This window comes from Leptinotarsa decemlineata, unplaced genomic scaffold (assembly GCF_025532065.1).
Source record: "Leptinotarsa decemlineata unplaced genomic scaffold, Ldec_3_MD MMD2_P_RNA_scaffold_2, whole genome shotgun sequence".
NCBI classification, from domain to species: Eukaryota; Metazoa; Arthropoda; class Insecta; order Coleoptera; family Chrysomelidae; genus Leptinotarsa; species Leptinotarsa decemlineata.
Window position 1 is genome coordinate 17,421,154 of NW_027412529.1, and position 26,705 is coordinate 17,447,858.

General features: G+C 32.7%; 1 protein-coding gene and 1 long non-coding RNA gene across 5 annotated transcripts in view; one reads left to right on the forward strand and one right to left on the reverse strand.

Annotated features, from left to right (window-relative positions):
• Positions 1-26,705, forward strand: part of LOC111506746 (sodium-independent sulfate anion transporter) — a 212,693-nt gene that overhangs the window by 170,562 nt on the left and 15,426 nt on the right. For 3 of the 4 annotated variants that reach the window (XM_074184501.1, XM_074184506.1, XM_074184494.1), the window contains 3 exons: positions 2,489-2,723; positions 12,554-12,774; positions 25,290-25,647. In XM_074184501.1, coding sequence (XP_074040602.1) covers positions 2,489-2,723; positions 12,554-12,774; positions 25,290-25,647 — 814 coding nt within the window. The remainder of the gene's footprint in view (positions 1-2,488; positions 2,724-12,553; positions 12,775-25,289; positions 25,648-26,705) is intronic. The other variant, XM_074184505.1, reaches the window with a different exon arrangement.
• LOC141486478 (uncharacterized) lies at positions 22,755-23,727 on the reverse strand. Its single transcript, XR_012467866.1, has 3 exons — positions 23,375-23,727; positions 23,196-23,276; positions 22,755-23,082 (listed from the first exon to the last, which is right to left on the reverse strand). It is a non-coding gene; the product is annotated as an uncharacterized lncRNA (long non-coding RNA).

Genomic DNA, 26,705 nt, shown 5'->3' on the forward strand with positions numbered 1-26,705 from the left:
GCTATCTTGATTCGAAGAATGCACTGAAATAAAAACTATTTGAAAAAGCCGATATCTGAAAAACTAATTAGGTTAGGTAAAGAGAACCCCAATAGAACAAAACCTCTCATATGCTTGTCCAGAATTCGAAGGGATGTTTTCTATATATTTCGATGTTATTTAGTTACCGATTATACTTCGCTTTTCATTAAAAATGAATAACTCGAGAATGGTTATAGTTCGTTATTAAAGCTGTTGAATTTTTTTATTTGACATGAGAGTGTGAGAATAACAGTGGGGAATAATATTCCACACTTTTAATGCATGTATATACGGAATTTACAACCTTCTGCTTCAAAAAGTAGCACCGAATATGACATTATCTGTGTTGATCTCAGAATGAATGAATGAATGAATGTTGTTTATTGATAGTAAATGAACATACTGAAGTAATACACGTTAAAAACAATAAACATTACAATGAACCAACAGAAGTTGTTGAGAGCTTCAACAACTTGTACGTGGTAACACAACACATATTTACATCTTTTACAATAAATAATTTAGTACACTAAACACAATATTCTATCACATAGGTTGTATATAAGTATATAAAAACAATAATGAAAATTAAGAGATTTGTATAAAAAACAAGAAGAATAAAAGGTAAAATTTGAATTGTAGAAACAAGACAGCATCATTCAATTATGGTTTGCCAGTATTATCTTGACAATCACTCAGCGATGTGTAGCTATATTTATGATTATTATCATTATCATTATTGTATTTCAATCAACTCACGAATCTCTCTCCTGGATCTACTTCTGATATGAGCTATGAGGCTCCTTTTGAATTTTCTTATATTATTTTCACTTCTGACATATTCCGGTAGGTTGTTATAAAATTTCACTCCCAGGTATGAATAACTCCTTTGTCCGATATTTCTTCTCATAGTAGGTGCAACACATCTATCCTTATTTCTTGTTTCATAAGTATGGATGATACGTTGTGATTTGAATCTGTTTGCGTATTGCCATATGTTGACCTGCATATAAAACAGCTGTCGAATGTCAAGAAGATTTGTTTCAGAAAATAGTAATTCTGTGGGGTACATTCGATGTTTGTTCAACAGGATTCTTAGAAATTTATTTTGGGACACTTGTAACGTATTACAATATGTTTTTGAAACACCGCCCCAACCTATAATCCCATATTTCAAATGTGATTCCACAAGACTCTGATACACTATGATTTTTTCTCTTGAATTCAAATATTCTATTATTTTCTTATATCTGTACAGTATGCATCTCAGTTTTTGTATCAGATAGTCAATGTGGATATTCCATTTAAAACAACAATCCAACATAATTCCTAATATTTTATTTTATTTGTGGGTCGTATAACAAATGAATTTTGTATGGTAATGTTGTAGCTTGGGAGGGAAGTTTCAAAATTGCTAAATGGTAGATAAAATGTTTTTTTGAAATTGATTGATAAAAGCCTATTATCTAACCAAGATTTTATTTTTGTGAAATCATTTTCAATTTTCAATTTCAAGTCATACCAGTTCGTGTCTTTATATATTACAACTGTATCATCAGCAAAACTGGTTATTTGGCCATCTTTTTCAAGTAGAAATAGATTATTTAAATAAATAGTGAATAGCAAAGGACCCAACACCGTTCCCTGAGGCACACCACATGTTATTTTTTGTGTTTTGCTCAATTTATTTTTAATTTTAACTTGCTGTTTTCGATTTTCTAGATAACTTTTGAATAAACAATGTGCTGTACCTCTAATTCCCATATCTTCTAGTACTTCTAAAAGTATTGAATGATCAACGGTGTCGAATGCCTTCGCCAAGTCTAGAAAAATACCTATTATTGGTTCTCCTTTATCTAGGCTATTGTAAATAGTGTTTGTTAAGGAGTGTATCGCATCTTGAGTAGATTTATGTTCCCTAAATCCGAATTGAGAGTTAGAGAGTAATTTATTTTTTCAAGGAATGTATTGACTCTGACCTTTATTACTTTTTCTAGAACTTTAGCTAGACTTGATATCAAGGATATCGGTCTGTAGTTCGCTACAGTATGTTTATCTCCAGTATTCCAGTCAGAATAAAATGTTTTCATTTGATTAAAATACAAATAATTTTCGTATCCGTCTCTTCAAGATTTGCTTTTCTGGGTTCAAGAATGTATACTACAAGAAACTTCATATTAGTTATGTTAGATGATCCTTAGCATCATCTGTCTGGCCAGTTTTGATACAGTAAATAAATGAAAACATTTATTCAAATGTATTCCAAGTGATGTAGTTTTCGTAATAATTATTGTTATCAAAAATAAAATCTGTATCTAGTTGATTATCGAGTTGCGTCATATAAATCATTGTCCCAAAAATTGCATTTTTATATCGTTCCCTTGGCGAACTTCAATTCAATCAGTCTGCTTATCCAAAGTGAATCCGACTTTTACTACATTAAACCTTTTCTTGTATGATTTTTCAGGCACTGGCTTACTACAGCATTGTTGGTCTTCCTCCACAATATGGTTTATACAGTTCTTTCGTGGGATGCTTCGTGTACATCATTTTCGGAAGTTGTAAAGACGTTCCATTTGGACCCTCTGCCATTAATGCCTTACTGACTGCTCAGGCAGTCAAAGGGCGAGGACCCGAACATGCAATACTCCTTTGTTTCCTGATCGGACTGGTTCAAATTTTAATGGGCCTTTTGGGGTTGGGTGAGTTACACATATATGATGATTTTCCAAATTTCAGTTTATATTTTTCCCTTCACATGTTGTTCTGCATATTGAAACGAACGCTGATTTGATCAAACTTTACTCACATTGTTATTTGTAGAATGTTCCAAGCTATAAAGATCAGAAACGTATTTTTCCATTAATCACCAATCGTTCTAATTTGAAATATAAACGTGAATATCGAAACTTGTTTCAAATCTTTCATTTCAAAAGTATCGATAATTCTCACCAGTCAAATCTGTTTTTATGTTCCGCTGCCAGGATTCGTCCACGACAAATTACTTTTCATGTCAATCAACATAAATCCCCCATTGACAGAATTTGCTCAATGTATAATAAATACGCAAATATCATTAGGTTTGGAATCTTCGAGGTATCATATTCAAAACTCAAAACTAACCTAAGAGAGGTTATCAATTTCTGTAGTCTAATCAACAAGTTCAAAAACATGAAAAATAGAGATAAAGGTCCTAAAAATATGAGCGATAGCTCTTTCGATTGGGAATCACCTCTAGAAAAATGTTTTTGAAGGATTTCGGTGCAGCAATTATTATTAACAAAATAAGATTAAAAAAATGGTTTTTAGTTTTTTCTTAATAACTCAAAAAATATTAATATTTAAGCAATTTTGAAAAAAACTCGTTAAAGAGGAGGAAATTTCTGATAAAAAAGTCTCCACACTCCCGAAACTCTATCTCCATAAGTTATAATTTTAATTTGACGTTGAAAATAGAGTTCCGAGCGGCTGTTACGGCATGCGCGCGCTGCCGCTAAAGAGAGTTTATCAAAAGAAATAATTTTTTTATAACATAAAATGTCATTTTAAAATTTTGAAAAAAAATCTAGTATCTTCTTATCACTTGAATGAATCGAGTCCCGTGGAAAAAAGTTTTATCACCATTTTTCAAAAAGTTATTCAATTGTTAACAAACAAATTTTTTCCCAATTCCCGTTGGCATAAATAATGGGATAAAAGGTATAAATAATTGGCCAATAAATTTTAAACTTCGTGGAGCCGTTTTGATATATATATATTTCATACGATCCTGCGATAAAAGTTCATGAAAATGTATTAATTTGTTAATCATGATTTTTTATAACTATTGCAAAATGAAATATCGAAACTGTTTTTACATCAAACAATGGCAGTTATCAACATAGGATATGAATTTTTTACGTAATTTGTTTATTAAATTGTTTTAAACAAATAAAGAAATTTAATATTTTTGGAAAATTTTTTTCACTATTTTGTTGTCTGGAGATAATTATGATTAAAAAAAATCTTAATTTTAATTTTTAATTGTTTGAAATCGATTTTTTTATATTTCGATTGTTTAAATAATTAGTTAAGAAATAATTTTGCTAGTACCCATATGCCATTATCATTTGGAAGAGTCAACTGAAAAACTTTGATGACACTCATTTAAAATCCCAGTGGTTTATGTAAAATACTTATATAACCATATTCTAATTGAAAAAGGATTTGAAGGCCGTATAGTGGTTTATTTATTGCTACATACAATTAAACAATGGGTAAATGGAAAATCCGTTAGCCAAATACGCCTAGTAGCCATGAACACTTAGAGAGAAAAGGAGTGTCTCCATAGTTAATAGTTGAATATATCAGTTTTTGTCCTTAACTTTATCGATACATTCATATTACCTACCATATCTTTACCACAACATATTGGTCTTTTATAACTCTTCAGAACATGAAAATGGAGATATCAAAAGAATTGCAAAGCTGTAGAGGGCTCAAATTGTATTTATCATTATATTTCGATTTTCTTAATTCTGCAATTTCGAGAAATCTCTGTTTGTGCTGAGGCATTCTTTTCCGAAGGTTTTTAAATCTTTCCATGGCATTTATAATCTACTTAATAGGTTGAATTGGAACCTCTGACGTAATATAATCTAATGAAAATATTTTTCCACAGCAGAATAGAACCAATGCCCCTCGACGCGCATTAGTTATCTCTTGATGATGTTAAATGATTCACGAAACGAGTGTCGCGAGACAGGTTTTGTCTGGTGTGGGAGAAATGTTTCCATCACAATAATCATCCGGTTCTTTCGTTTCTCCTGCTAAAATATTTACCGTCCGAGTTCACATTTTTCAATGGTAAATCATATTATTCCAAAAGTTGTTGAAATAATAAATATAATGTAATATGTCATTTTCTGATTCATGAACCATTTAATGAAGTCATTTATTCTAATTTGAAAATAATCTATATTTCTCTCAGATTGAAGATGGCAATACCTCTTCATTCTCATGTGAATTTTTTGCGTCGTCAATATGTATTCAATGCCACATTATAATAATTGATGTAATCATCCTCAATTTTTTCGACGATATGAACAATATGAATATATTTTCTGGATGACTTGCCGTGGAATGATATTTCAATGTCAAATAAATTATCTCAAATCCGCCAAGAAAATATATCATCATCTTGTTCAAAGGCAGAGACAAGATTTCTATCACCTAAACATTTATCAAATGTGAAGTCTGAACGTGGATATGAAACTCGGGTACAGGACTTTTCCTCACAGAGTTCTTCACAGAATTTACCAAGTATAATACTGGCTATGGTCCGATCATCTTAATAATTTCACCTCGGTATTTGAGATAGCCAGCTATAACATCCTAAAAGTTGTCCGAAAACCTACAATAGTTAATAAGAAATGAAAATTAATAATAATTATGTTTTTGTCAATTATTAAAATAAAGTTTATATGGCGTGTTTTCGACCGGGACTACCGGTTGACCTTAAATGATGCTACAACCGCGCGCTCTTCACTATCTATCTCGGAAATGAATCAATGTACAAAAAAAATCAACAAAAGTTGTAGAGAATTTTATCTTCTACAATATCGATAATGAATACAAATTGCGAAAAACCTATAAGGAACGAGATATTTGCAAAAATGTGCAAAAAATCGATTATGACATTTGACCTTAGAATTTGATAGTCGCGTACACACTAGCATGTAGAGGTTCTGAGACAACTTTCAGGTTTTCAAAATACAAGTTTGAACGAGTTTGTAGCTGGGTATATAAAATTCCGATATACTTACCAAAATTTGACAAAGATGACTGGACCATTAGCCAAGTATTCTCGTTCTTACTAAATTACGGTACACTTCTCCGTGAAAACTCGACATCATCACAAAAGTCTTCAGATTTTGGGAGACATACCATTTGTTCTTCCATTTTTTCTCTGGAGAAACTCGACACTCACTAAAAGTCTTCAAACGGCAGAAGAAGGTGCTAAATATCGTACTTATTGTTTGAAGGTGGTTGACAATGTTTCGTGGTGCATTACATTAGTTTGGACTTTCATTGTCTAATATGTGTGTCTAAATATTGATTTGAAATCTCTGAAAGAATTTTTTTGAAAGTCATCACCCGAAGACGATTGTGGATACTAACAATCGAAACGTCGTGAAGTAACTTGGCTTGGAATATTTTGATATTTAATCTTTATTTTTTTTTATAATTTTTAATTTTCATTTCTTGTTAATAGTTCAATTTTTAATTGTTGCTTGTATTTTCAACTTATCTTATAAGAAAAGGGTTTTACCTGCTTGTTGGAAGATTGCTCGCGTTCAGCCTATTCCCAAAAATGGCAAGAACAATATATTGCTTTGCTGACGACAACACATTATTAAAAGACAGAATATCTGCACACAAAAGTGACTGTAGACTTCATCCAGAAAGGTGTGCCCTTAGTGAACATGTTTATAATAATGGACATGTAATGGACTTTTTGACCAAAGAGAGGAATGTTTCTAAAAGATTATTCCTTGAAATGACTTACATTTCGCAATCACAAAATTGTCTGAATAAAAAAAACAGACTTACAATATTTAAGTGAAATATATTCCTATTTACTTTTTATAGACAAAAATTGGAATTCCTTCAAAGACAACTCATTTGACATTACTTAAATTCATTTATCAACTTATTAACAAAAATTATACAACAAAACTCTTTCTTCTGGAGGCAACTGTAACTCTTTGATTAATTGCACCAGCGGCAAATGCCAAGTTTACTTCTCCTTCAAAATTTAATAAATTGACAAGTGATGTGTTTCTAACCTAAGATCACCACGTTCATTCTCAAATTAAAAAAAAAAAAATTTATGAATATTCCTCATTTAACGTATATATTTTGTAGCTTTCACTTACTTCATATGTCTTGTAATTTTACAGTTGTTACGTGTTTTTATCATGATCACAACGTTCATATTTTAATTTTAACTCAACTCAATTGCGACCAATCTCACTAACATTGTAAGTATGTCCTCAAACGTCCCCGAATGATCCCAAACCGGATATAATAATGTCAGGTCAGACAATTCCGCTTTCTGCTTTGATAAATTTGTTGGGGGTTGAAACGGACACCAGTATGTCTCGGCACAATCATGTAGCTGGAATTGCAAAGGCTGGTTTTCAAAAACTTGCAACACTGTTCCGAACCAGAAAACTGTACACACCTCAGCAACTTTTGATTTTTTATAAAGCACAGATCAGACCTTCTTTGGAGTATTGTTCCTATGTATGGAGCTCTGCCCCCAAACATACCTTGGAGTTGCTGAATTTCATCCAGAAAAGAGCCATTCGCCTAATTGGAGACGTGAACATTACGTGTAACCTCGATAGCCTAGAACACCAAAGAAGGGTTGGAGATTTGTCTTCTCTTTCATAGATACTTCCACGGGAAGTGTTCAAGTGACTTGGTACATATATATATGTAGGTGCTTTGAATATCAATATGTTAGATCCCATTTCAAATAACTCAGAGATGTTTCAGACGGTATTAGAAACAGGCAGGTTGTCTCGGAACCAACAAGAATTACAGGAACATCTTCTTCACTGCCAGACTTAATAATTACAAATATTGATAAAGTTTATGAAATAAATGTTATACACAATGATTTTCAGATCATGCATTGACAGAAACTCAATTTTTCTTTGAAATTGAACCCAAACTAAAAAACCAAAAGATAACTTATAGAAACATTAGTCATATTGATATTGACAGATTCAGTGATGATTCAATAAACCAACCTTGGAATTTACTATATGAAACTGTAGATATAGATAATGAATTAAATCTCATGAATGATTTCATTACAAAAAATCTTGATTGTCATTCACCAAAAAAAAACTATCTTTTTGAAGAAACAAAATTACACTCCTTGGATCACTGAGAACATAAGACTGATGCAGAAATTGAGAGACAAAGCATTAACTCGATTCAAGAAGTCAAAACTAGCACACCATTGGGATTACTATAAACAACTGAGGAATTATACTAATACAGCTATATATTACGAGAAAAGGGCATACTTAAACTACCAACTACGTAATACTGATAGTAAGGGTAGATGCCAGGAACTTAAGAAATTAAAACTTGCGAAAAGTAAAAATAAAAAACTCCCTGAAAACTTGAAAAATGTAGAAGCAATTAGCGATTTTATTTCAACTATGTCTCAAAGAGATATCCCACCGGATGAAAACTAACTGCGCTTTTATGGCATGAACAGAAAAAAAAGGTATATGTGATCAATTCATTTTTTCACCAACTACTGAAAATGAAATCTTTAGCATCATAAATAGCATAAAATCAGAAGCATATGGGGTAGATGAAATCAATATAAGTATAAAAATTTGTTGTCCTTCATTATAACGGTACTAACTCACATAATAAACGAATGCATGATGCATGGAAATGTGCAAAAATTATACCCCTACCAAAAAATAATCGACCACAAAATTTTAATGATTTACGGTCAATAAGTATTCTCCCGACATGTTCCAAAATTATAGAGAAAGTAATGGAAAATCAAATGCGCCATTTCATTAATCGTTACAATATTTTGCCACATAAACAGTCAGGTTTAAAAAAGATTATAGTTGTGCAACAGCATTATTAGAGATCTTAGGTAACATAATTAAAGCTATAGATAAAAATGAAGCCACCATTTTGATTCTGTTGGATTATTCAAAAGCATTTGATACCATCAATCATAAAGTACTTTGTGCTATATCACATTTTTTTGGGTTCAGTGATGCATTAGTGATGTATTTAGATAATAGATTACAAAAAGTACGAATTCATGATATTTCTTCTACTTGGAGAGAAGTCAAAACAGGAGTACCCCAAGGCAGCATTTTAGGCCCACTGTTCTATCCCCTCTATACTGCCACATTCATCAATAAGATGATGTCTTGTAAATATCACCTTTATGCAGATGACTTTCAATTATATTTATCTTTCAAATCTTCAGATATAGCTCAAGCAGTAACCGATATAAATTTTGATTTAAATACGATTCTAAAAGTGTCCACTGACCATATGTTGAAAATCCATCCGAACAAATCAGTAGCTATTATTTTTGGAACAGATAGCATCAGGGAAGAAGTAAAAAACTACAGCTTGAAAATGGGAAACTATGAGATACAATTCAGACCGTATTAAAAAAAATTGAGGTTGATTTTAGATCATAAACTAAGATTTCATGAATATAAAAACCTACAAACTTAAAATTGCTTATTCATCATTGAAACTCATATACCCCATAGACAATATTTGGATGTAGATGTCAAGAAAATGCTATGTGATTCATTAGTTTTATGTCATTTCAACCACTGTGACCGTGTTTATCATTCATGGTTAGACAAGAACGACAGGTGGCGCATACAAAAAGTTCAAAACTCTTGTATCAGGTTAATATTTGGTATCAGAAGAAGGTCCAAAATTTCACACAAATTAGCAGAGTTGAAGTGGTTGAATATGTTTAATCGTAGACGTCTTCATGCAACATGCATATTCTCAAAAAATATTCAAATATAGGAATCCTCCCTACTTACATGAACAGATATCCATAACCTGAATTTGTGTAAAAAGACAGTGCTAAACATTCTTGTACATAAAAAGGAAATATTCAAACGATCTTTTTCCTATAATATCTCCTCCACAGTAAATAATCTTCATAAATGGGAAAACAATTGTTTGTAAGTTTAAACAGCATCTGTTCAGCATTCAGAATAACTAGGTCCGCGGCGAGAATCCTTATATTACCTTCTCTTTTTTTTTTCTTTCTTCTTTTCTCCTCTTCAAGCCCTCATTTATTTACTTTTATACATTTTCGGTATTGGTAGAAGAGCAGACGCGAATGCAAATTCGCGGTCTGAACCAAAAATCATTTGCAATCGAATACAATGTGTTTTTATTTTTCTCTCTCTTGTATTTTCTTTTTTGTTATTATTTTGTATTTTGATGGGCAATAAACTTATTATTATTATTATCATTATATCAGAAATACGCGACAGAGTATAGCTGCTCATCGTTTTAAGGTTCAACTCAGTACACCTCGAACTGTTTAAGAACTCTTTCATCTGGAGAACTGCGTTTATGTGGAATAAACTTCCTAAGAACGTTTTTCCAAATGGATTTAATCTCCAACGTTTCAAATCCAATGTGAACCGCTACTTTCGCACAGGCACCAAAGAAAATTATTCGCTTTAATAATCATGCTGGTAAACTTCCAAATTGAATTAAACTAGACTTCGAAAATTTCAAATAAAATCCCGAAAATTACAAGGGATCGGGCATAATTGAACTTTCGGAATATGTGGGGAAACGAACATCCAATATTCATTGACCATTTGACATCAAAGTACACTTTCTGTACCAATTTCGCAGTTGATGTCACGTAAAGATTTCTCGGTGATATTTTGTCTATTATAACCTCAATTGAGCCATACCATGATGAAAGTAATGATGAATTTCATTAAACTGATTCTTGATGTAATGTAGAGATAGTTGTATTCTTCACATCTGTATTCAATTCACAGCTTTATTTCACATACAGCGGTATTTCACCTCACAGATGTATGCCACCATACAGCAGTATGCCACCAAACAGTCATATGCCACCATACAGCTGTATGCCACCATGCAGCTCTTATCCACCATAACTGTATTCCTCCACAACCACAACTGATTTCACCATAGATGAACTCTTTTACGCCATAAAGATTTATTGCACCATATTGCTGTATTGCACCTCATAGCTCTACTTCACCCTACATCTCTATTTCACCGTAGAGGTTTATTCCGCCATAACTGTATTTTACCATAACTCTATTCCACCATTCAGCTGTATTACACCACAACTGTATCCAACCATATCTGCCATAACTGCTACAAACAGCTATGATGGAATACAAAGACAGCTGGTGTTTCAAGCAATGACAGCCTGATGTTGAAAACAACAGCAAATGTATTTTTCAAGGTTGAGTGGAATGTACTCGGGGCATTGATGAACCCGAGAGTGACAACAAGCCTGGTCTGGGAATGCCATGAAAAACTTGAGAAACTGGCGGACTGAATTATTTCAAGTATATATTGGATACCTGGATGTTCAAGAATCACAGGCAACGAAAAATCGGATAAGTGTGCTAGACACAGATCGCTAGATCCTTATAATGGCCCTGAACCAACTGTAGGGTACCATAACCTATGGCAAGAGACTAAACAGGGTGAAACTCTAGAAACTGCATCGATCGATTGTTATAAAGAATCTGAAAATTTGACAATATACAGAGGTGGATGGGGGCAACTTGGCAAAAACATTTTCAAAATGGCGGCACTTCCTGTTATACCGTAAATAGCTGTCAACTTCGTTATTTCAAATAGAACACCCCACATATTATTATATTTTTGAATTCTACATCAGAATCTAAATACGTTTTGTGTATAATGTCCTTCATCTAAGTCTAACCGTTTTTGACATATTTGAGTTTTTATGTCAAAAATTATGTTTGCAGACCCTACAATAATTATCAATTTTTCTTATAAGGAAACCTTTATCATTATATTTTGGTCAGGCTGCTTATAGATGGGAACCAAATTTAATGGACTTTATATGAAATTTCGATAATTATCAATACAAGGTAGTCAAAAAAGAACCACATGAAAGAAATTCAATGAACCGTCTAACCATGGAAACCCCCCATTTGTATGATTTAATCGTATTCAGAATTTAAAATAAGGGTAACTTTGTATAAAGATACCTATTTCTATCAACAGACTACTTACTATACGGTTTCTAAATTCTGTCAATTGACCATGACGGCGTGACGTTAGAAAACAATCAATTAATACAATAATGTCATTATTTGTTATTTGCAAATTGTCAATAGTAAATCATGCAGAGGTGATTAAATTACACAAACGAAGATTGTCCCGATATTTTCGCATTTATGACGATGTATCTCTGTAGTTGTTCGTAAAATAATTTTTTGCTGCGAACTGATTTATTTTGGGCAAAAAACCCATTTAGAATGAAACAGGCTATCGGAAATAAATTTTGAAATGGTAAACAAATAATAAGACGAAAAGTTACTTTGGAAATAAATTTTAGGGGTTGCGTTTTCCACCCCTTACAACCATGGGGTGAACCAAATAAATTACTGGCCAAGTGTCTTTTTGGTAGTACAAAACATCAGGTTAATTTCAATATTGTAACTTTCTCAGTGCTTGTGAAAAAAATTGTTATACAAATTTTATGTACCCCCTTTATCTTAACAAGGGATGCTCCAATGAAGTTTCTTTATATGAAAGATCCTATATTTTTTTCGATGAGGAATCACCTCCTAAAATGGTTTACACTTATTCAGTTACACCCTGTATATTGTACGCACCTAGTTATGATCTTGGGTATTTTCTTGCATTACTATTTTCAGACTACCGTGCCAATGGTTTTTTTCATAAATTATTTTCTATGTTTTAGGTTTCATAGTTGATTTCGTATCTGGACCCGTTTCCTCTGGATTCACATCAGCTGTAGCTTTAATAATTGTGACTTCTCAAGTGAAAGATATTTTAGGCATTCATGTAACGGGCGATACTTTTGTAACTACTTGGGAAAGCATCATATCGGAAATACACAATACACAGTTATGGGACACTGTAATAGGAGTTTCGTGTATTGTTTTACTGATGATAATGAGGGTGAGCAAAACCAATATTCTTATTGAATTTTGTTTTCTAATGAAGAATACTTTGGAAATGTTTCAAAAGTATATATGAGTATTAAATGTTTTAGAGAGATAAATTTATGCCGATTATTACTTTAAAGGTGAGCATCCACGATGAAACTAAAATGTCATGAAAATTTTATTTCTCGAAACATTTGTTTCATGGTGCGTATTCACGAGGAGATCAAAATTTCTCCACTCGCGATTGTTTGAAATTTTTAATTCATGAGAGACGAAGTACAGTAATCTGCTGTTTTCACGGTGACTTAGTTGGTTCGTTGTTTGTACATTGTGATGGCTACAAAAAAAGATAAAAGAAAAGCTGCAGCTTGTTATTACTTATTAGCTTCGCAAACAAAAAAATCTCACAAAATTTGGGTACGCGATTGGATTAAACAAAGAGAAAACCACAATTTAATTAATAATCTATTGGAAAAATTAGAACAAGAGGATGAGGAATGTTACAGTAATTTTCTCAGGATGTCTGCTGCTGACTTTCAGTATTTACTTAGCAAAATAAAGCCTGCAATAGAAAAACAGAATACACTCATGCGAAATTAAGTTCCAGCAGCTGAGGGACTAGCACTAACGCTTCGATTTCTAGCAACAGGTAAATACTTCAAAATTTTGAAGACTTGACTTCATTTAAATTTTTTTTTGTTTTTTTTTTTAGGAGATAGCTACCACTCGCTTATGTATTTGTTTCGAATACCAGTATGTACTATATCGAGAATAATACCTGAAGTGTGCTCGGCAATTTATAAAATTTCAAAAGAAGAATATCTACAGGTGAGTTCCATAATTCGTTTATTTCATAAAGTGGTATTTATAGATTAAAAAATGTAGATCCACAATTTTCATCGTAGTTTGTAATATTCTCCATGCCGTTATTCTCACCTTCAACAGTGTCTTCAGTTAAATCATTAACCGCCCATTGTGTCAATACCGGCAATGGAGAACCAATTTCACAACTAGTTCGAGTAGACAGCTGTGACTCCAAAGAATTATTATCAAGCAAAATATCTGAATTTTTATTAACGGATATTTGCGATTGAGACAAAGCACCATTTTCTAGTAGTCTGGACTCATACTTGTCATTCATGTCTAAAATAAGTGGCAGAATTTCTCGTTTTGCATATCCTTGCAAATCAGGGGCTTTTAAGTGCATGTTACGCAATTAATCCGCCACATAATCTCCAAATATTTTGAAGGAATCTGCTATCTTCGACATATCTCCAACACATCGGTCCAGTAAGGCTTGTTGGTCATTTTTCTTGTTCTTTTTTTTTAACCTTGACGGGGCTTGTCTTGCGACGTAGATGATGATGGTGTGAAATCACGTGATGTAGATGGCATTGGAGTGTTGCAACGCGAAGTATCTGTAGAGTCTTTTGAATGATTAGTTCCTTGATCTTCTGATAAATAACTCGATTCATTATCAGTCATATCTTCTACGTTGATCTAAAAAAATATTGTGTCAGAAACATAAATCATTATTATAGCTGTTTATATTTTTATTAAGCATTTCTGCATTTTGTTTAACGTAGTTTTTTCTCATTTCCAGACACCAACCACTGAAGATGAATGGCTAAATATTTCACAGCAATTTAATGAGAAATGGAACTTTCCGAACTGCTTAGGTGCCCTTGATGGTAAACACTTACATATTAAAGCACCTAAACATAGTGCAAGCCTCTTTTATAATTATAAAGGCATGCATAGTATTGTTTTGATGGCACTGGCTGACGCAGATTATAAATTTTTATACATTAATATAGGAAGTATGGGGCGAATTTCTGATGGAGGAGTTTTTAACACGTGCTCCTTGGCAACAAAACTTGAAAATAATAGTTTAAATATTCCAAAACCTAGGCCACTCGTAGGACGGAATAAGGCCATTCCATTTGTTATCGTAGTAGATGATGCTTTTGCCATGAAACCATATATTATGAAACCTTACGCGTTTAGAAACTTGCGTGATGGACAAAGGGTGTTTAACTACCGACTGTCTCGTGCAAGACGAATAATTGAAAATTGTTTTGGCATTGCTTCAGCTAGGTTCCGTGTTTTAAGAAAGCCAATTGAATTAGAACCAGAAAAAGTGTCCATTATAGTGTCGGCAATATGCGTTTTACATAATTTTTTATCGACCCGTTCTCGGAAGCTTTACGATCCTAATGGCACGTTTGATGTGCGAAAATGGTACTGTTCAACCTAGTGAATGGCGACAACACACTCAAGCCTTAATGCCACTGCAAGTTAATCGAAATATTCCAGGAAATCTCTATACCAGAGAAGTACGAGAAGAATTAACTAAGTACTTTCAAGAGGAAGGTGAAGTTCCGTGGCAATATAAATATATATAAACTACTATGTTTGGTTCCTTTGTACAAGCATAGGGATCGGGCTGCGATTCTCTAGGGTTTAAGCAATGTATACATAAATAATAATAAAAATATACTTACCAATGAGTCTATTGTTGTTTCATTTTAACCACTTGTTGACAAGTCTATGAATGTTAGAGCTTCATAAAACTCCCATTTTGTCACAAAGTTATCCCCTGTAGCCTGACCGCTTTTAGTTTTTTTCTTCTTTCTATTGATACTTTGGAATTGGCATCGAAGACTATGGATTTTATCATTTACTTCTTGAACGGATATGCCCATAACTTCCGATATAGCAAGTTTTTACTGAGGAAAAATAGCCAATCAATTTTGAATTTTATATCAGTAAATAGAGAAATGAAAACTCTCCAAAACTGATTAAGTAGTGACTGTTAAAGGGTTACTTGTGAAGAAAAAACCTAATAAAACTGCAACCAACAATTTATTGTTAATAAAAACATAGTGTCTGAAGCAAAGGTGTTCGCTGTAAAAAATATCCAGTGGTGTACCTTAAATAAATTTCATCCAAAATGGAAGCCAGATGTGACAAATGCAAAATTGAAATCTATGAAAAAGATACATTTGTGGTATGTGACTGCTGTTCACTTTATCATCATGAGAAGTGTGTTGAGCTGAGTTCCTCTGAAGTGAGAGTACTGGCATTAAAAAAACGCAACATGATTTACTTTTGTAACTCTTGCAGAATTGACTTTAAAAAGGTTCCCAAAGTCATTGCAAAACTGGATGAAGTACTGGAAATAAATAAAAAACTAATTGAAGAAAATAGGAAACTTCAGAAAATTATCAACAATAGCAATAATTTGGCTGAAACCAACTTAAACTCAGTCATCCAAGAAATTCATGAGAGACAGATCAGATCAGCAAATATAATTGTGACAAATATTCAAGAATCAGCTGAAAAAGATCATAGACGCAGGGCTGAAGATGATACAGATAATGTGAATAGAATATTAGGTATTCTATCAAGTGAAGTTAAAATTAAGAAAACATTTCGATTAGGTAAATTCTGTGGTACTAAAAATAGACCTTTGAAAGTTGTACTGAGTAGTACTGATGAAGCTCTATACATACTGAGAAATAAAAAATCGATTCAAATACCAAACATCAATATTTTTGGGGAACAAACCAAAATGCAAAGAGACTATTATTTATCAGTGAAGAAAAAACTAGCAGACATAATTAACCAAGGTGATAATGATAAAACTATCAAATACATCAATAACATTCCTACCATTGTCAATAAACAACCAAGTCAGCAGTCAAATGGAAAAAACTAGAAATTAAACATCCTACTATACCGTACAATACAGACATTATATACACCAATATTCAGAGTTTACCAGCGAATTATGACCAATTAGTTCACGATATAGTTCGTTGTCGTCCTTCAATTATATTGCTCAGTGAGGCTCGAACTACCAAAGATATTGAAGATTTTGAGATCAACATTGAAGATTATCAAATTGTGAGATGTGACTCTGCAAACCGCCACTCAGGGGGAGTGGTAATTTATGTGCGTAATGACATCAATTTCAAGTTAATCAAGAATATTATTATAGATGTGACTTATTGGTGTCTAGTTATAAAAGTTCAGATTCATAACGAGGTTGTTTTAGTAGGCTGCTTATATCGCTCACCTAGTTCCACGTTTGATTCATTTTTTGATCATTTTGAGAGCTGGGCAGAAAATATCTTCAATGAAAAAGGTAAATGTGTATTAATAGGTGATTTCAATTTGAATATTTTAAAACTTAATGACAGATCGGTGCAGAAATTCAGAAATTTTATTTCAAACTTAGGTGTTGAGCAATTAGTTAACGAACCAACACGAGTGACTAATACTAGTAGTACATTGATTGATTTCGTTTTGAGTTCTTCACCTGTTAATTTGTGTTTAGTACATGAAATTCCCAGAATCACTGATCATAACATTGTTACGGTCTCAATTAAATCCACTCAACCATCATACTGTCCAGTCACCAAATTCTATAGAAACTTCAGCCAAAAAAACCTTGAAATGCTTAATGAAAGATTGGTGAATTCTACCTGGAATATGAACTTGAGTGATATTGACGAAGTTTATTTTAATTTAATCAATAATATCAAAACACACGTCAATGTCATATCTCCCTTGAAATCTTTCAGCCCTCATAAAAACCAATTGCCCTGGTATGATGGCGAGGTTCATGATTTAACAAGAAAAAGGGATAGGGCATATAGAAATTTTAAAAATAGCTTAAACGTTCATGATAAAGAGTATAATTGGTTAGTTTATAAAAGCTATAGAAATGAAGTAGTTAACTTATTGAAATCTAAAAAATCTGAATATTATAAACGAAATATTGATGAGTGTTCATCTGACTCTAAAAAAATGTGGCAAACTCTCAAATCCTTGATCAAACCCAACAATAGTCCCATTCCAGACGAAATAATATTTGATGCGCAAAAAGCAGTCACAAATCGAGATAAGGCCGAATTGTTCAATATTTTTTTCATTGGAAGTATACAAGACATCAGGTTAACTATTCCTAATTCCCAACCCTGGTCATGTATAGATATCAAAGTAATCGAATGCAAACTATCTAAATTCAAAATGCTTACTATGAAAGAATTAAGAACAATCATATCTAGTTTAGATAACAAATGCAATGCTGATATTATCAACAATAAAGTTCTTAAGAGTATTTTTGAAGTTGTAGGTCATGTTATATTGAATTTTGTAAATACATCTTTGAAAAATGGTCAATTTCCTGAAAAGCTCAAATTAAGTACTATAGTTCCAGTACCTAAGGTTACAAATACTAATGAAGTCTGCAATTTCCGCCCAATAAACACTTTACCACCACTTGAAAAAGTATTAGAACTAGCTGTATATAACCAATTCAGTACATATATTGAAAATAACAATTTATTAATGGAATATCAATCAGGATTCAGATCAAAGCATTCATGTGAATCTACCCTCCAACTTACTCTGTCCAAGTGGAAACTATTAATTGACGAAAATAAATTTATAGTGGCAGTATTTTTAGACTTCAAAAGAGCTTTTGAAACAATCGACATTTCAATCCTTCTCTCTAAATTAGAATACTATGGTATTTCTGGCAATGTATTACAATGGTTTAAAAGTTACTTAGTCAATAGATCCCAATGTACGAAAGTCAACAATGTATTTTCGAGTGAAAGAAATATTAATACTGGAGTACCGCAAGGTAGTGTATTAGGTCCCCTACTCTTCATACTATACCTAAATGATATTAACTATATTCCAGACTGTGAATTCATAAATTTGTTTGCAGACGATACACTACTCGCAGCAAGTGATGTTAATTTAGATAATGCTATTCGCAAACTAAATATGAGCTTACTTAATATTACAGTCTTTCTGAACAGAAATAAACTTAAATTAAATGTTAACAAAACGAAAGCCATGATATTAACAACTCCATTTAAATATAATTCAATTGATAAGAATACAATCAATATTAATATATATGGTGAATCTATTGATATTGTTGAAGAATATAAATATCTGGGTTTCATAGTTGATAACAATTTGAATCTGAAAAAACACTTTCAATACATCTACAACAAAATTTCTAAAAAAATGTTTTTCTTTACAAGGATAAGTCGTCAACTAACATTTCAATCCAACTTAACAGTTTACCGATCAATAATTCAACCGCATTTTGATTACTGTGCCAGTTTACTTTTTCTGCTTGACGGAAACTGCATATCAATGCTACAAAAACTACAAAACAGAGGTATGCGAATACTGTTAAAGTGCAACAAATATACTCCTATTGCAACAATGATTGACGCGTTGAACTGGTTGACAATAAAAGACAGATTATACTATTTTTCAATGATTTTCATCTTTAAAATACTTACTGGTCAAATAGCACCTTATTTCAATGAATTTATCAGTTTCAACCATCAAATTCATAACTATCCTACAAGAGGTAGCAGTGACCTGTGGGTTTCAAAAACTAGTCTCTCAAGAACAATGAACTCGTTATTTCATAAGGGATTATTGAATTAAAATAAACTTCCTATCAACATTAAAAAAAGCAATTCATTCCAACAATTTAAACACTCCCTTATGGAATATATACGATCACAGAATTATTAGATTAAGATCTGCATCTATTGTTTTCTTTTCATTGTCCATTTTCCCACTAGTACATTTTCTTATTTTCGCATGTTATATCTAATACTATATCTAACATCTAATAATATTATATATTTCGTCTAAAATTTTATTTAATATTCACAATCATATTACCATTTGTATATTAGGATGTCTATTTTGAATAAAGATTATTATATTATATTATCAATGGAGGTTTTTCTAGCCATACGATTTTCATACTGCTCTAAAGAGCAATCCCATAAATTGAAATGGGATTCGGAAAGTTCTATTAATTTTAGTGTCATTTGTCGTGACCAATTGACACTAGCTTTTCTTCTCTTACTTTTTTTCTCTACTTCACTCATTGTTCCAATTAAAAAAGTAAGCGACGAACGTTATTTTTTTATGTAAACACACTAGCAACTAGCGTATACCGATTTTGTTTCACGAAGAACGCCAAAACTCATGTGCAGCAAATGAAACAAATATTTCACATGAAACAAGACGCATATCGCGTATACAATTCAAAACTTGCCCATGAAACAAATGTCTCGTGAAATATTCTGTCATGAAATTTTTAACAATATTTCGCGTAATTTGATAGTGTTTCCACTGTGAAACATGAAAGTTTTAACTCATGACACAAAAATTTCATGATAAACTTTCATCGTGGATGTTCACCTTAATATCAGAATATATTTCAGAACAATTTCAAAAAGAGTATTCTCGTAATTAGGTATCACATTATCGTACTCATCATCATTTATATAATTCATATACAGGCTGATTCACGGTGGATGGCACATTAGACGTTTCTGGTGAACCAGACAACGGATCACTTTGAAAATTTAATGGAGGGCATATTCGGACATTCTCTAGCCAACTAAAATATTTTCGACAATACGGTGTTGCCGCTTCTATTAGAAAGCAGTAGCAACTTTGATTTTTCAAATGGAACACTCTGTATATAATATTATTTTTGGAATCTCCAACAATTGCCCGACAACTTTTCTTGATATTTCCCTATACCTATCTGTAGATTCGGATACATTTCATTGAACTTTCTACATGTTTTGCTGATAATTTTGTCACACTGTCCAAAAATAATAAACAAATTCATAAGAACTTCGTTTGAATAGTTTTGTTCCATCGTTTTGAAGGTATTTGCAACTTCTGAAGTGACGAAAATGTCGATATTATTAGGAGAATGTCACAACGCTACTGTCAAATAGTAATCATAGCCTGCTTACCAAATACCGAATGGAAATACCATTCTGAAGGGACATTTTCACAAATAAATGTTCATAACAGATTTTTTTTTACCAAATACCGAATGGAAATACCATTCTGAAGGGACATTTTCACAAATAAATGTTCATAAGTCCGAAACTTGACTATTTAGGTATAGGTATGATATACATAGAAAGAAAGCAAATTTCAGCAGCTTTCCGAATTTTCAATTATATACAGGGTGTTCCGTTTAAAATAATCAAATTTCAGCAACTTTTTCAAGCAAACGAAAAAACTGTATTTTTTTACCACCCTGTACTTCTTAACTAAAAGATATCGGCATTTTTAGAAGTCATGATTTTCGAAGAAAAAAATTGAAATCAATTTTTATTTCGAAAACGGTAACAGATAGGTATAAGGAAATATCAAGAAAAGTTGTCGGGCAATTGTTGGAGATTCCAAAAATAATATTATATACAGAGTGTTCCATTTGAAAAATCAAAGTTGCTACTGCTTTCTAATAGAAGCGGCAACACCGCATTGTCGAAAATATTTTAGTTGGCTAGAGAATGTCCGAATATGCCCTCCATTAAATTTTCAAAGTGATCCGTTGTCTGGTTCACCAGAAACGTCTAATGTGCCATCCACCGTGAATCAGCCTGTATATCACATATTATGAATATTATGAATTTATTATGAATTTTGAATTCATGGATATTTAGGTTTTCCCAGATGTCCATACGGTTTCCTTTAAAGGAAAGTCATAATTTACTTATCGAGGAACAAATACAAATCAAAACCAAAGTTTACCGAATACTATAAGTTGGTTCACTCCAAGGAATTCGTTTGTCGGTACGGCTCAGGATTGCATTTTTTGCGATTTCCATAAATCATATCGCCGACAGACGATGTCCGGAAGCCGCCGGCCGCATGACAGTTATACGAGGGCAGTTCTTATTCGCGATATCTACAGGGGACGTTCCGAAGTTGAAACTTTGCTTGCTCGGTTGTATCAGACAGATAAACAAAGATACGAAAGTAGTTGTTTGTCGATCAACTTCTAGAAACATGATAGATAAACTCATGAATAAATGATCTAAGAAACAGATCAGAGTGATTTACTGATGAAATGATAAACATACGTTCAGAAAAACATGTTTTATTAACAAAAATAATACAATTATATAATGTTATATGTTTATAAATGATTTAAAATATTCAATTTTACATTGCATGATTTATGTTTCCCAACAATCTTCATGTCCTGGTTCATGAATTTTAAAGTAAAGTATATCCGAACTCTTGTATATAAAGATATATAATAATCGAAGGGAAATTTTTGACATGGATGTGAGAAAAGAATTTTCGAATATTTTGTTTTCAAATACTGTCCAATTCCCTTCTCACTGCCGATTTTATCAAAATTTTCAATGAATATGTTTTCCATCTCTATTACATGGTCAACAATATCTCTTGATGGGAACTTGGGAAGCCAACTTGACTTTCATTTTTTGAAAATTATTTGAATAAATGTGGTCATTATTAAGTTTAGGAGCCAATTTATATTGTTTAGTTCTATCATAATTATACATTGTTTCTATGTAATGTTTTCTTGTTTCTCCACCCTGAAGTAAAAACTGATAGGAAAACAAATTGTTTCGTGCCGACTTCAGTAAGTGCAGGATATCAAACAAATATACAAGTTTATGATCGTCTATCAGAAATATGGGATTTTCGTCTGTAACATTCAAAGTTTTCACCAACTTCTGAATATTTGAACCCTGATCGGAAACCACCCCCATGACATTTAGGCCTATACTTTTGCATCTTCGTACCGTTTTGAACAAAATATCTTTCAAATCATCAGAAGTTGCTGATGTCTTATAGAAAAAGTATGCAAGTGTTATTTTCCAATTGCTTGCCAAACCTCTGACCATTACTGTTAGAGCACTACTTGCTATGTCAGTAGAGGTCCCATTCAAACTCGTTTGGAAACCTACTATTTTGTCTCTGGAAATATCATAATAAAGATGAGATTTCAAAGATATTTCGTCTAGGCATAAAATACAATATCTTTCTTTCTCCTTCATGAGCCCAATCCTGAATTCAATAACACGAAAAATAAAATCGTTGAAGCCTGGTTCAACAATCCAATTTTTCGTGAAACGATGAAGTGAACTTTTTGACGGTAATCTACGAATTGTTGAAAATTTTTTGTACGCTTTCGGACCAAGAAAATAAACAGTCAATGCAAACTGTTTGAATTCGTCACTATACCTGGACCCTTTTGGTGCTTTATTTATCAAAGAAAGCTGTGCTTTCAAGAGCTTACAATATTGCTCAGGATATTTTCGATCCAGAAACTTGAAAACATCATCCAGAGTAATTCCTGTTTCGTCCAGTGCTCTTTTCGATGTTGAAGCTACTGTTTTCTCTAGTGATACAATTTTTTTTCGTAATGCCACTTTTCTTGGAGTTCCCGAAGAGAGTTTAGCAGATGTTTGGCTGCATTCATCTAAAAGAAAGATGTACGTGCTTTCAATAATTGTTTTCTTGTCATCGTTTTTGTTTCCGAAGCATATAAAAATAGATCAGGTAAGTATATAATATAACGAAAAGATATTTCACCTCGTGATCCTAATTGATCCGTTTGAACCTGAGCATCAATGTAAATAAAATCCTTGCTAGTACCGGCAATGGCATCATCATCTGGTTTAAACAACAAAATTGATATTGTAAATTTCATATGTTAAAAAGTGGAATAAGATTTTTTCATCATTTGAATCTATAAACTTCACTGAACCAACCTTTCTGAGAACCATCTTGAGGCAGACGCAATGAAGGAACATCATAGCTATGAATACGAGAATTCACAATATCATCGGCTCTAAAATGTAAGCTGCAAATTTTAATTCTATTGTGACTCTGCTCTGGGGTAAGAGTAGCATATCTATGATTCCCAATGAAGCCTAATACATTTTTCCAACGTTGACACCTAAAAAAAATTCAAGTATATCAATCGATAAACTGAACATTTTGAAAAAAGATTGAAATGAGTTTGGATTGGCAAATGCCGGCGGTATATTTCGTTATGAATAATTTTATACAACAAAACCATAAAAGGTATAGATAGGTAAAATAAAAATTAATGGTGAATATATTGAATGCATACCTTTGGGCAGCGGAAAAACGAAATACCTGGGCTTCCCACCGTACTCAGACAACCATCCACTGAGCAATACGTCGACATTTTCACAAAATAAATATTTCGAACTCCGAACGAACACAACACAATCACAATACCAAAGTTTACCGATTCTGTAGTCTTTGACAATACCAAACAATACGGACAACCTTTATATCTCGTGTGCCGACGAGAACTGGTAACTTCAAGCGACACACTGTACTACCTCGGCTGGTAATCACCCGCTGTCGCTAGCGGGCGGCGAGATTTCTCAGATGTCGAAAAATGAGCGAGTGACACGTCTTATAGTATTCTGTAGTCTTTGTCAAAACACAACAAGACCTAACATTCAATATACTACACAATACAATACACATTCCTAGAAACAGTGAACCTAGAGAACATCCAGGACAAAGGATATTACCTGATGTAACCCAAATACAGGCAAATTTAAAGAAACATCCGGATGACAGGAGAGGACAAATACCTGAACTGAGTCGTTCTAACCACATAAAGGAACAAACAAGAAAATAGAACGTTCAGTTTGAGCAGAGCCATGAAGTTGATAGCACAGCCGGCTATCGAGAGCGCTCGCAGATAATAAGTAGAAGTTATAAAAGCTTCAAATCCTTTTTTGTGAACAAATGTTAATATTAAAATACTGAAAATAAAGGAAAATTTGTTGCATCAAACTACTTAGTTTGAGTAGAGCCTTGAAGATGATAGCACGACCAGCTATCGAAAGCGCTCGCATATAATGAATAGGAGTTATAAAGCTTCGAATCCTTTTTGTGACATATGTTAATATTAATTTATATATACATATATATATATATATATATATATATATATATATATATATATATATATATATATATATATATATATATATATATATATATATATATGCTGAACTGGTTTCCGGGTTTTGATCCGTGTTCTGTACTATTCTCCTCAATAGGATTGATCTCACGACGTTTCGACAAAGTCTCATTTGTCATCATCTGGCGATTTCTGTTAACCACCAGTTCAGGATATTCCTGTACGTGAAAACTTTAGATTTAACATTTCAAACCTTTAAGGGAAGAAGAGATCAATCAAAAAGAAGAACTCAGGTAAAAACTAACAACAATATTTATATAGTAGGAAGGACTATAAGTAACAGTGTAAGGACTGGCGACTTTGGGGCCCTGTTTATCATTAATATTCGTGGCTTCTGTTCTGGAATGACCATTGTTTCAACTTGATGACAGGAGGTATGATTGACGGGAGCTGCACCATTATAGTCTTCATTTGTCAGCACAGAATCACCACCTCACAAGCGAAAATGAACACAACTCTGAGTTCATTGGATTTTTTCGGTTGAAAGTCTGATTTCTCTCCTTATAATCTAACCATTTTGAGTCCTTAGGGCTTAACGGCTTTCAGATTTTATAATTCGACCTCTTGCACATCTTTCGAACCGTTATTAACTTCACTTCGACTTCTTCAGATATTCAATTAAAACAAAAATAATTCAATTAGAACTTTATTTTCAGATTATCGGTTCCCAGAAACTCACACCAGAAGAAAAGGAAGAAGCACCAAAGTTCTACCAAATAGTATTCAATAAACTCACTTGGATGATTGGCACAGGCCGGAACATCATTTTAGTGTTGATTTGCGGATTGATTGGTTTCGTATACTGTTCGCAGGGAGCTCCACCTTTCAGAGTTATTGGTAATGTACCTAAAGGTCTACCTGAATTCAAGTTACCACCATTCGGTTATAAGGAAATAATAAATGGTACTGAGGTGTATCACTCGTTTTCTGAAATGGTATCAAATTTAGGAAGTGGTATCATTATAGTTCCACTGATAGGCCTAATGGAGAATATTGCCATCTGCAAGGCATTCGGTGAGTTTTGCTTCCTTCATAATAGTAAAAAGCAATAAATGCTCATTAGAAGTACAAACGCTAACCAAATTCTCAGGATTATTGAGCAAAGTCATATTTTGTGGGGGAAATCAGAGTTTTTCTTTAAATATTTCTGGGAATTCTCAGTTCTGAGGACGGAGGCAAGTTTTAGCCTCCGAAAAGTCAAGATAAGTGTCAGTGCAGCTCTCACCTCTTCTTTTAATAGACAAAATTATGAAATACGGCAAGTTACTGATGAATAGCACATTTAGTAATGGATGCATTTGAATTTACGCAGTAATGGGGTAAACCAGAAGTTTGCCTTTTCTACATCGGTATCAAATTTTCCTGTAAAATTTTAATTTTTTCAGATTGTGAAAGATGAGATTTCCCAGAAAAAAACAGAAAAACTATGTTTAAGGCAGAGAGAGAGAGAGAGATGTGGCGAGATAAATTATTGTTAGGATCTTACCTTTTGTTACGAAAATGTTAAGAAATCTATTTTGAATTTTGTACCAAACCACCCTGTAATATTTTTTCATATTGAAAATACTATTTCTGTCAAGGGAGTTGTCAATTTTTTGCCAATGTACTAACGTCAATAAAAAGTAAAAAAGTTTTTGCCGATAAATCGCATTGTTGTTGGGGTTTGCAGTAATCGCTGTACGAACAGTAGATACACATTTGACAATTTCCATTGAACTGAAAGAACCGGAGTATTTTTTTCTTCTGGACTCTACACCTTTAAATGTGCGATCTCGAGCATATTTTTCGCCTTTACTCACTTCATGGTCTACAACCATCGTGGTTTCATTTCAGAGAGGAAGTTTTGTTAAAAATCCATTGTGTCCTCAACGATATTTATTAATTTTTTAAACTTTTTGGAAAATCGTAGTTAACTATCGTGCCAGTGAATATCTTCACGTCAATTCAAAAACAAAAAGTGATAGATAATGAAATGGGCTGAAAAAAATCATTCAGTACTAAATATCAGCAAAACAGCATTAGTCAAATTCACAATGCAGAACACCACCGAAACTCTCAAAATATATGAAGAT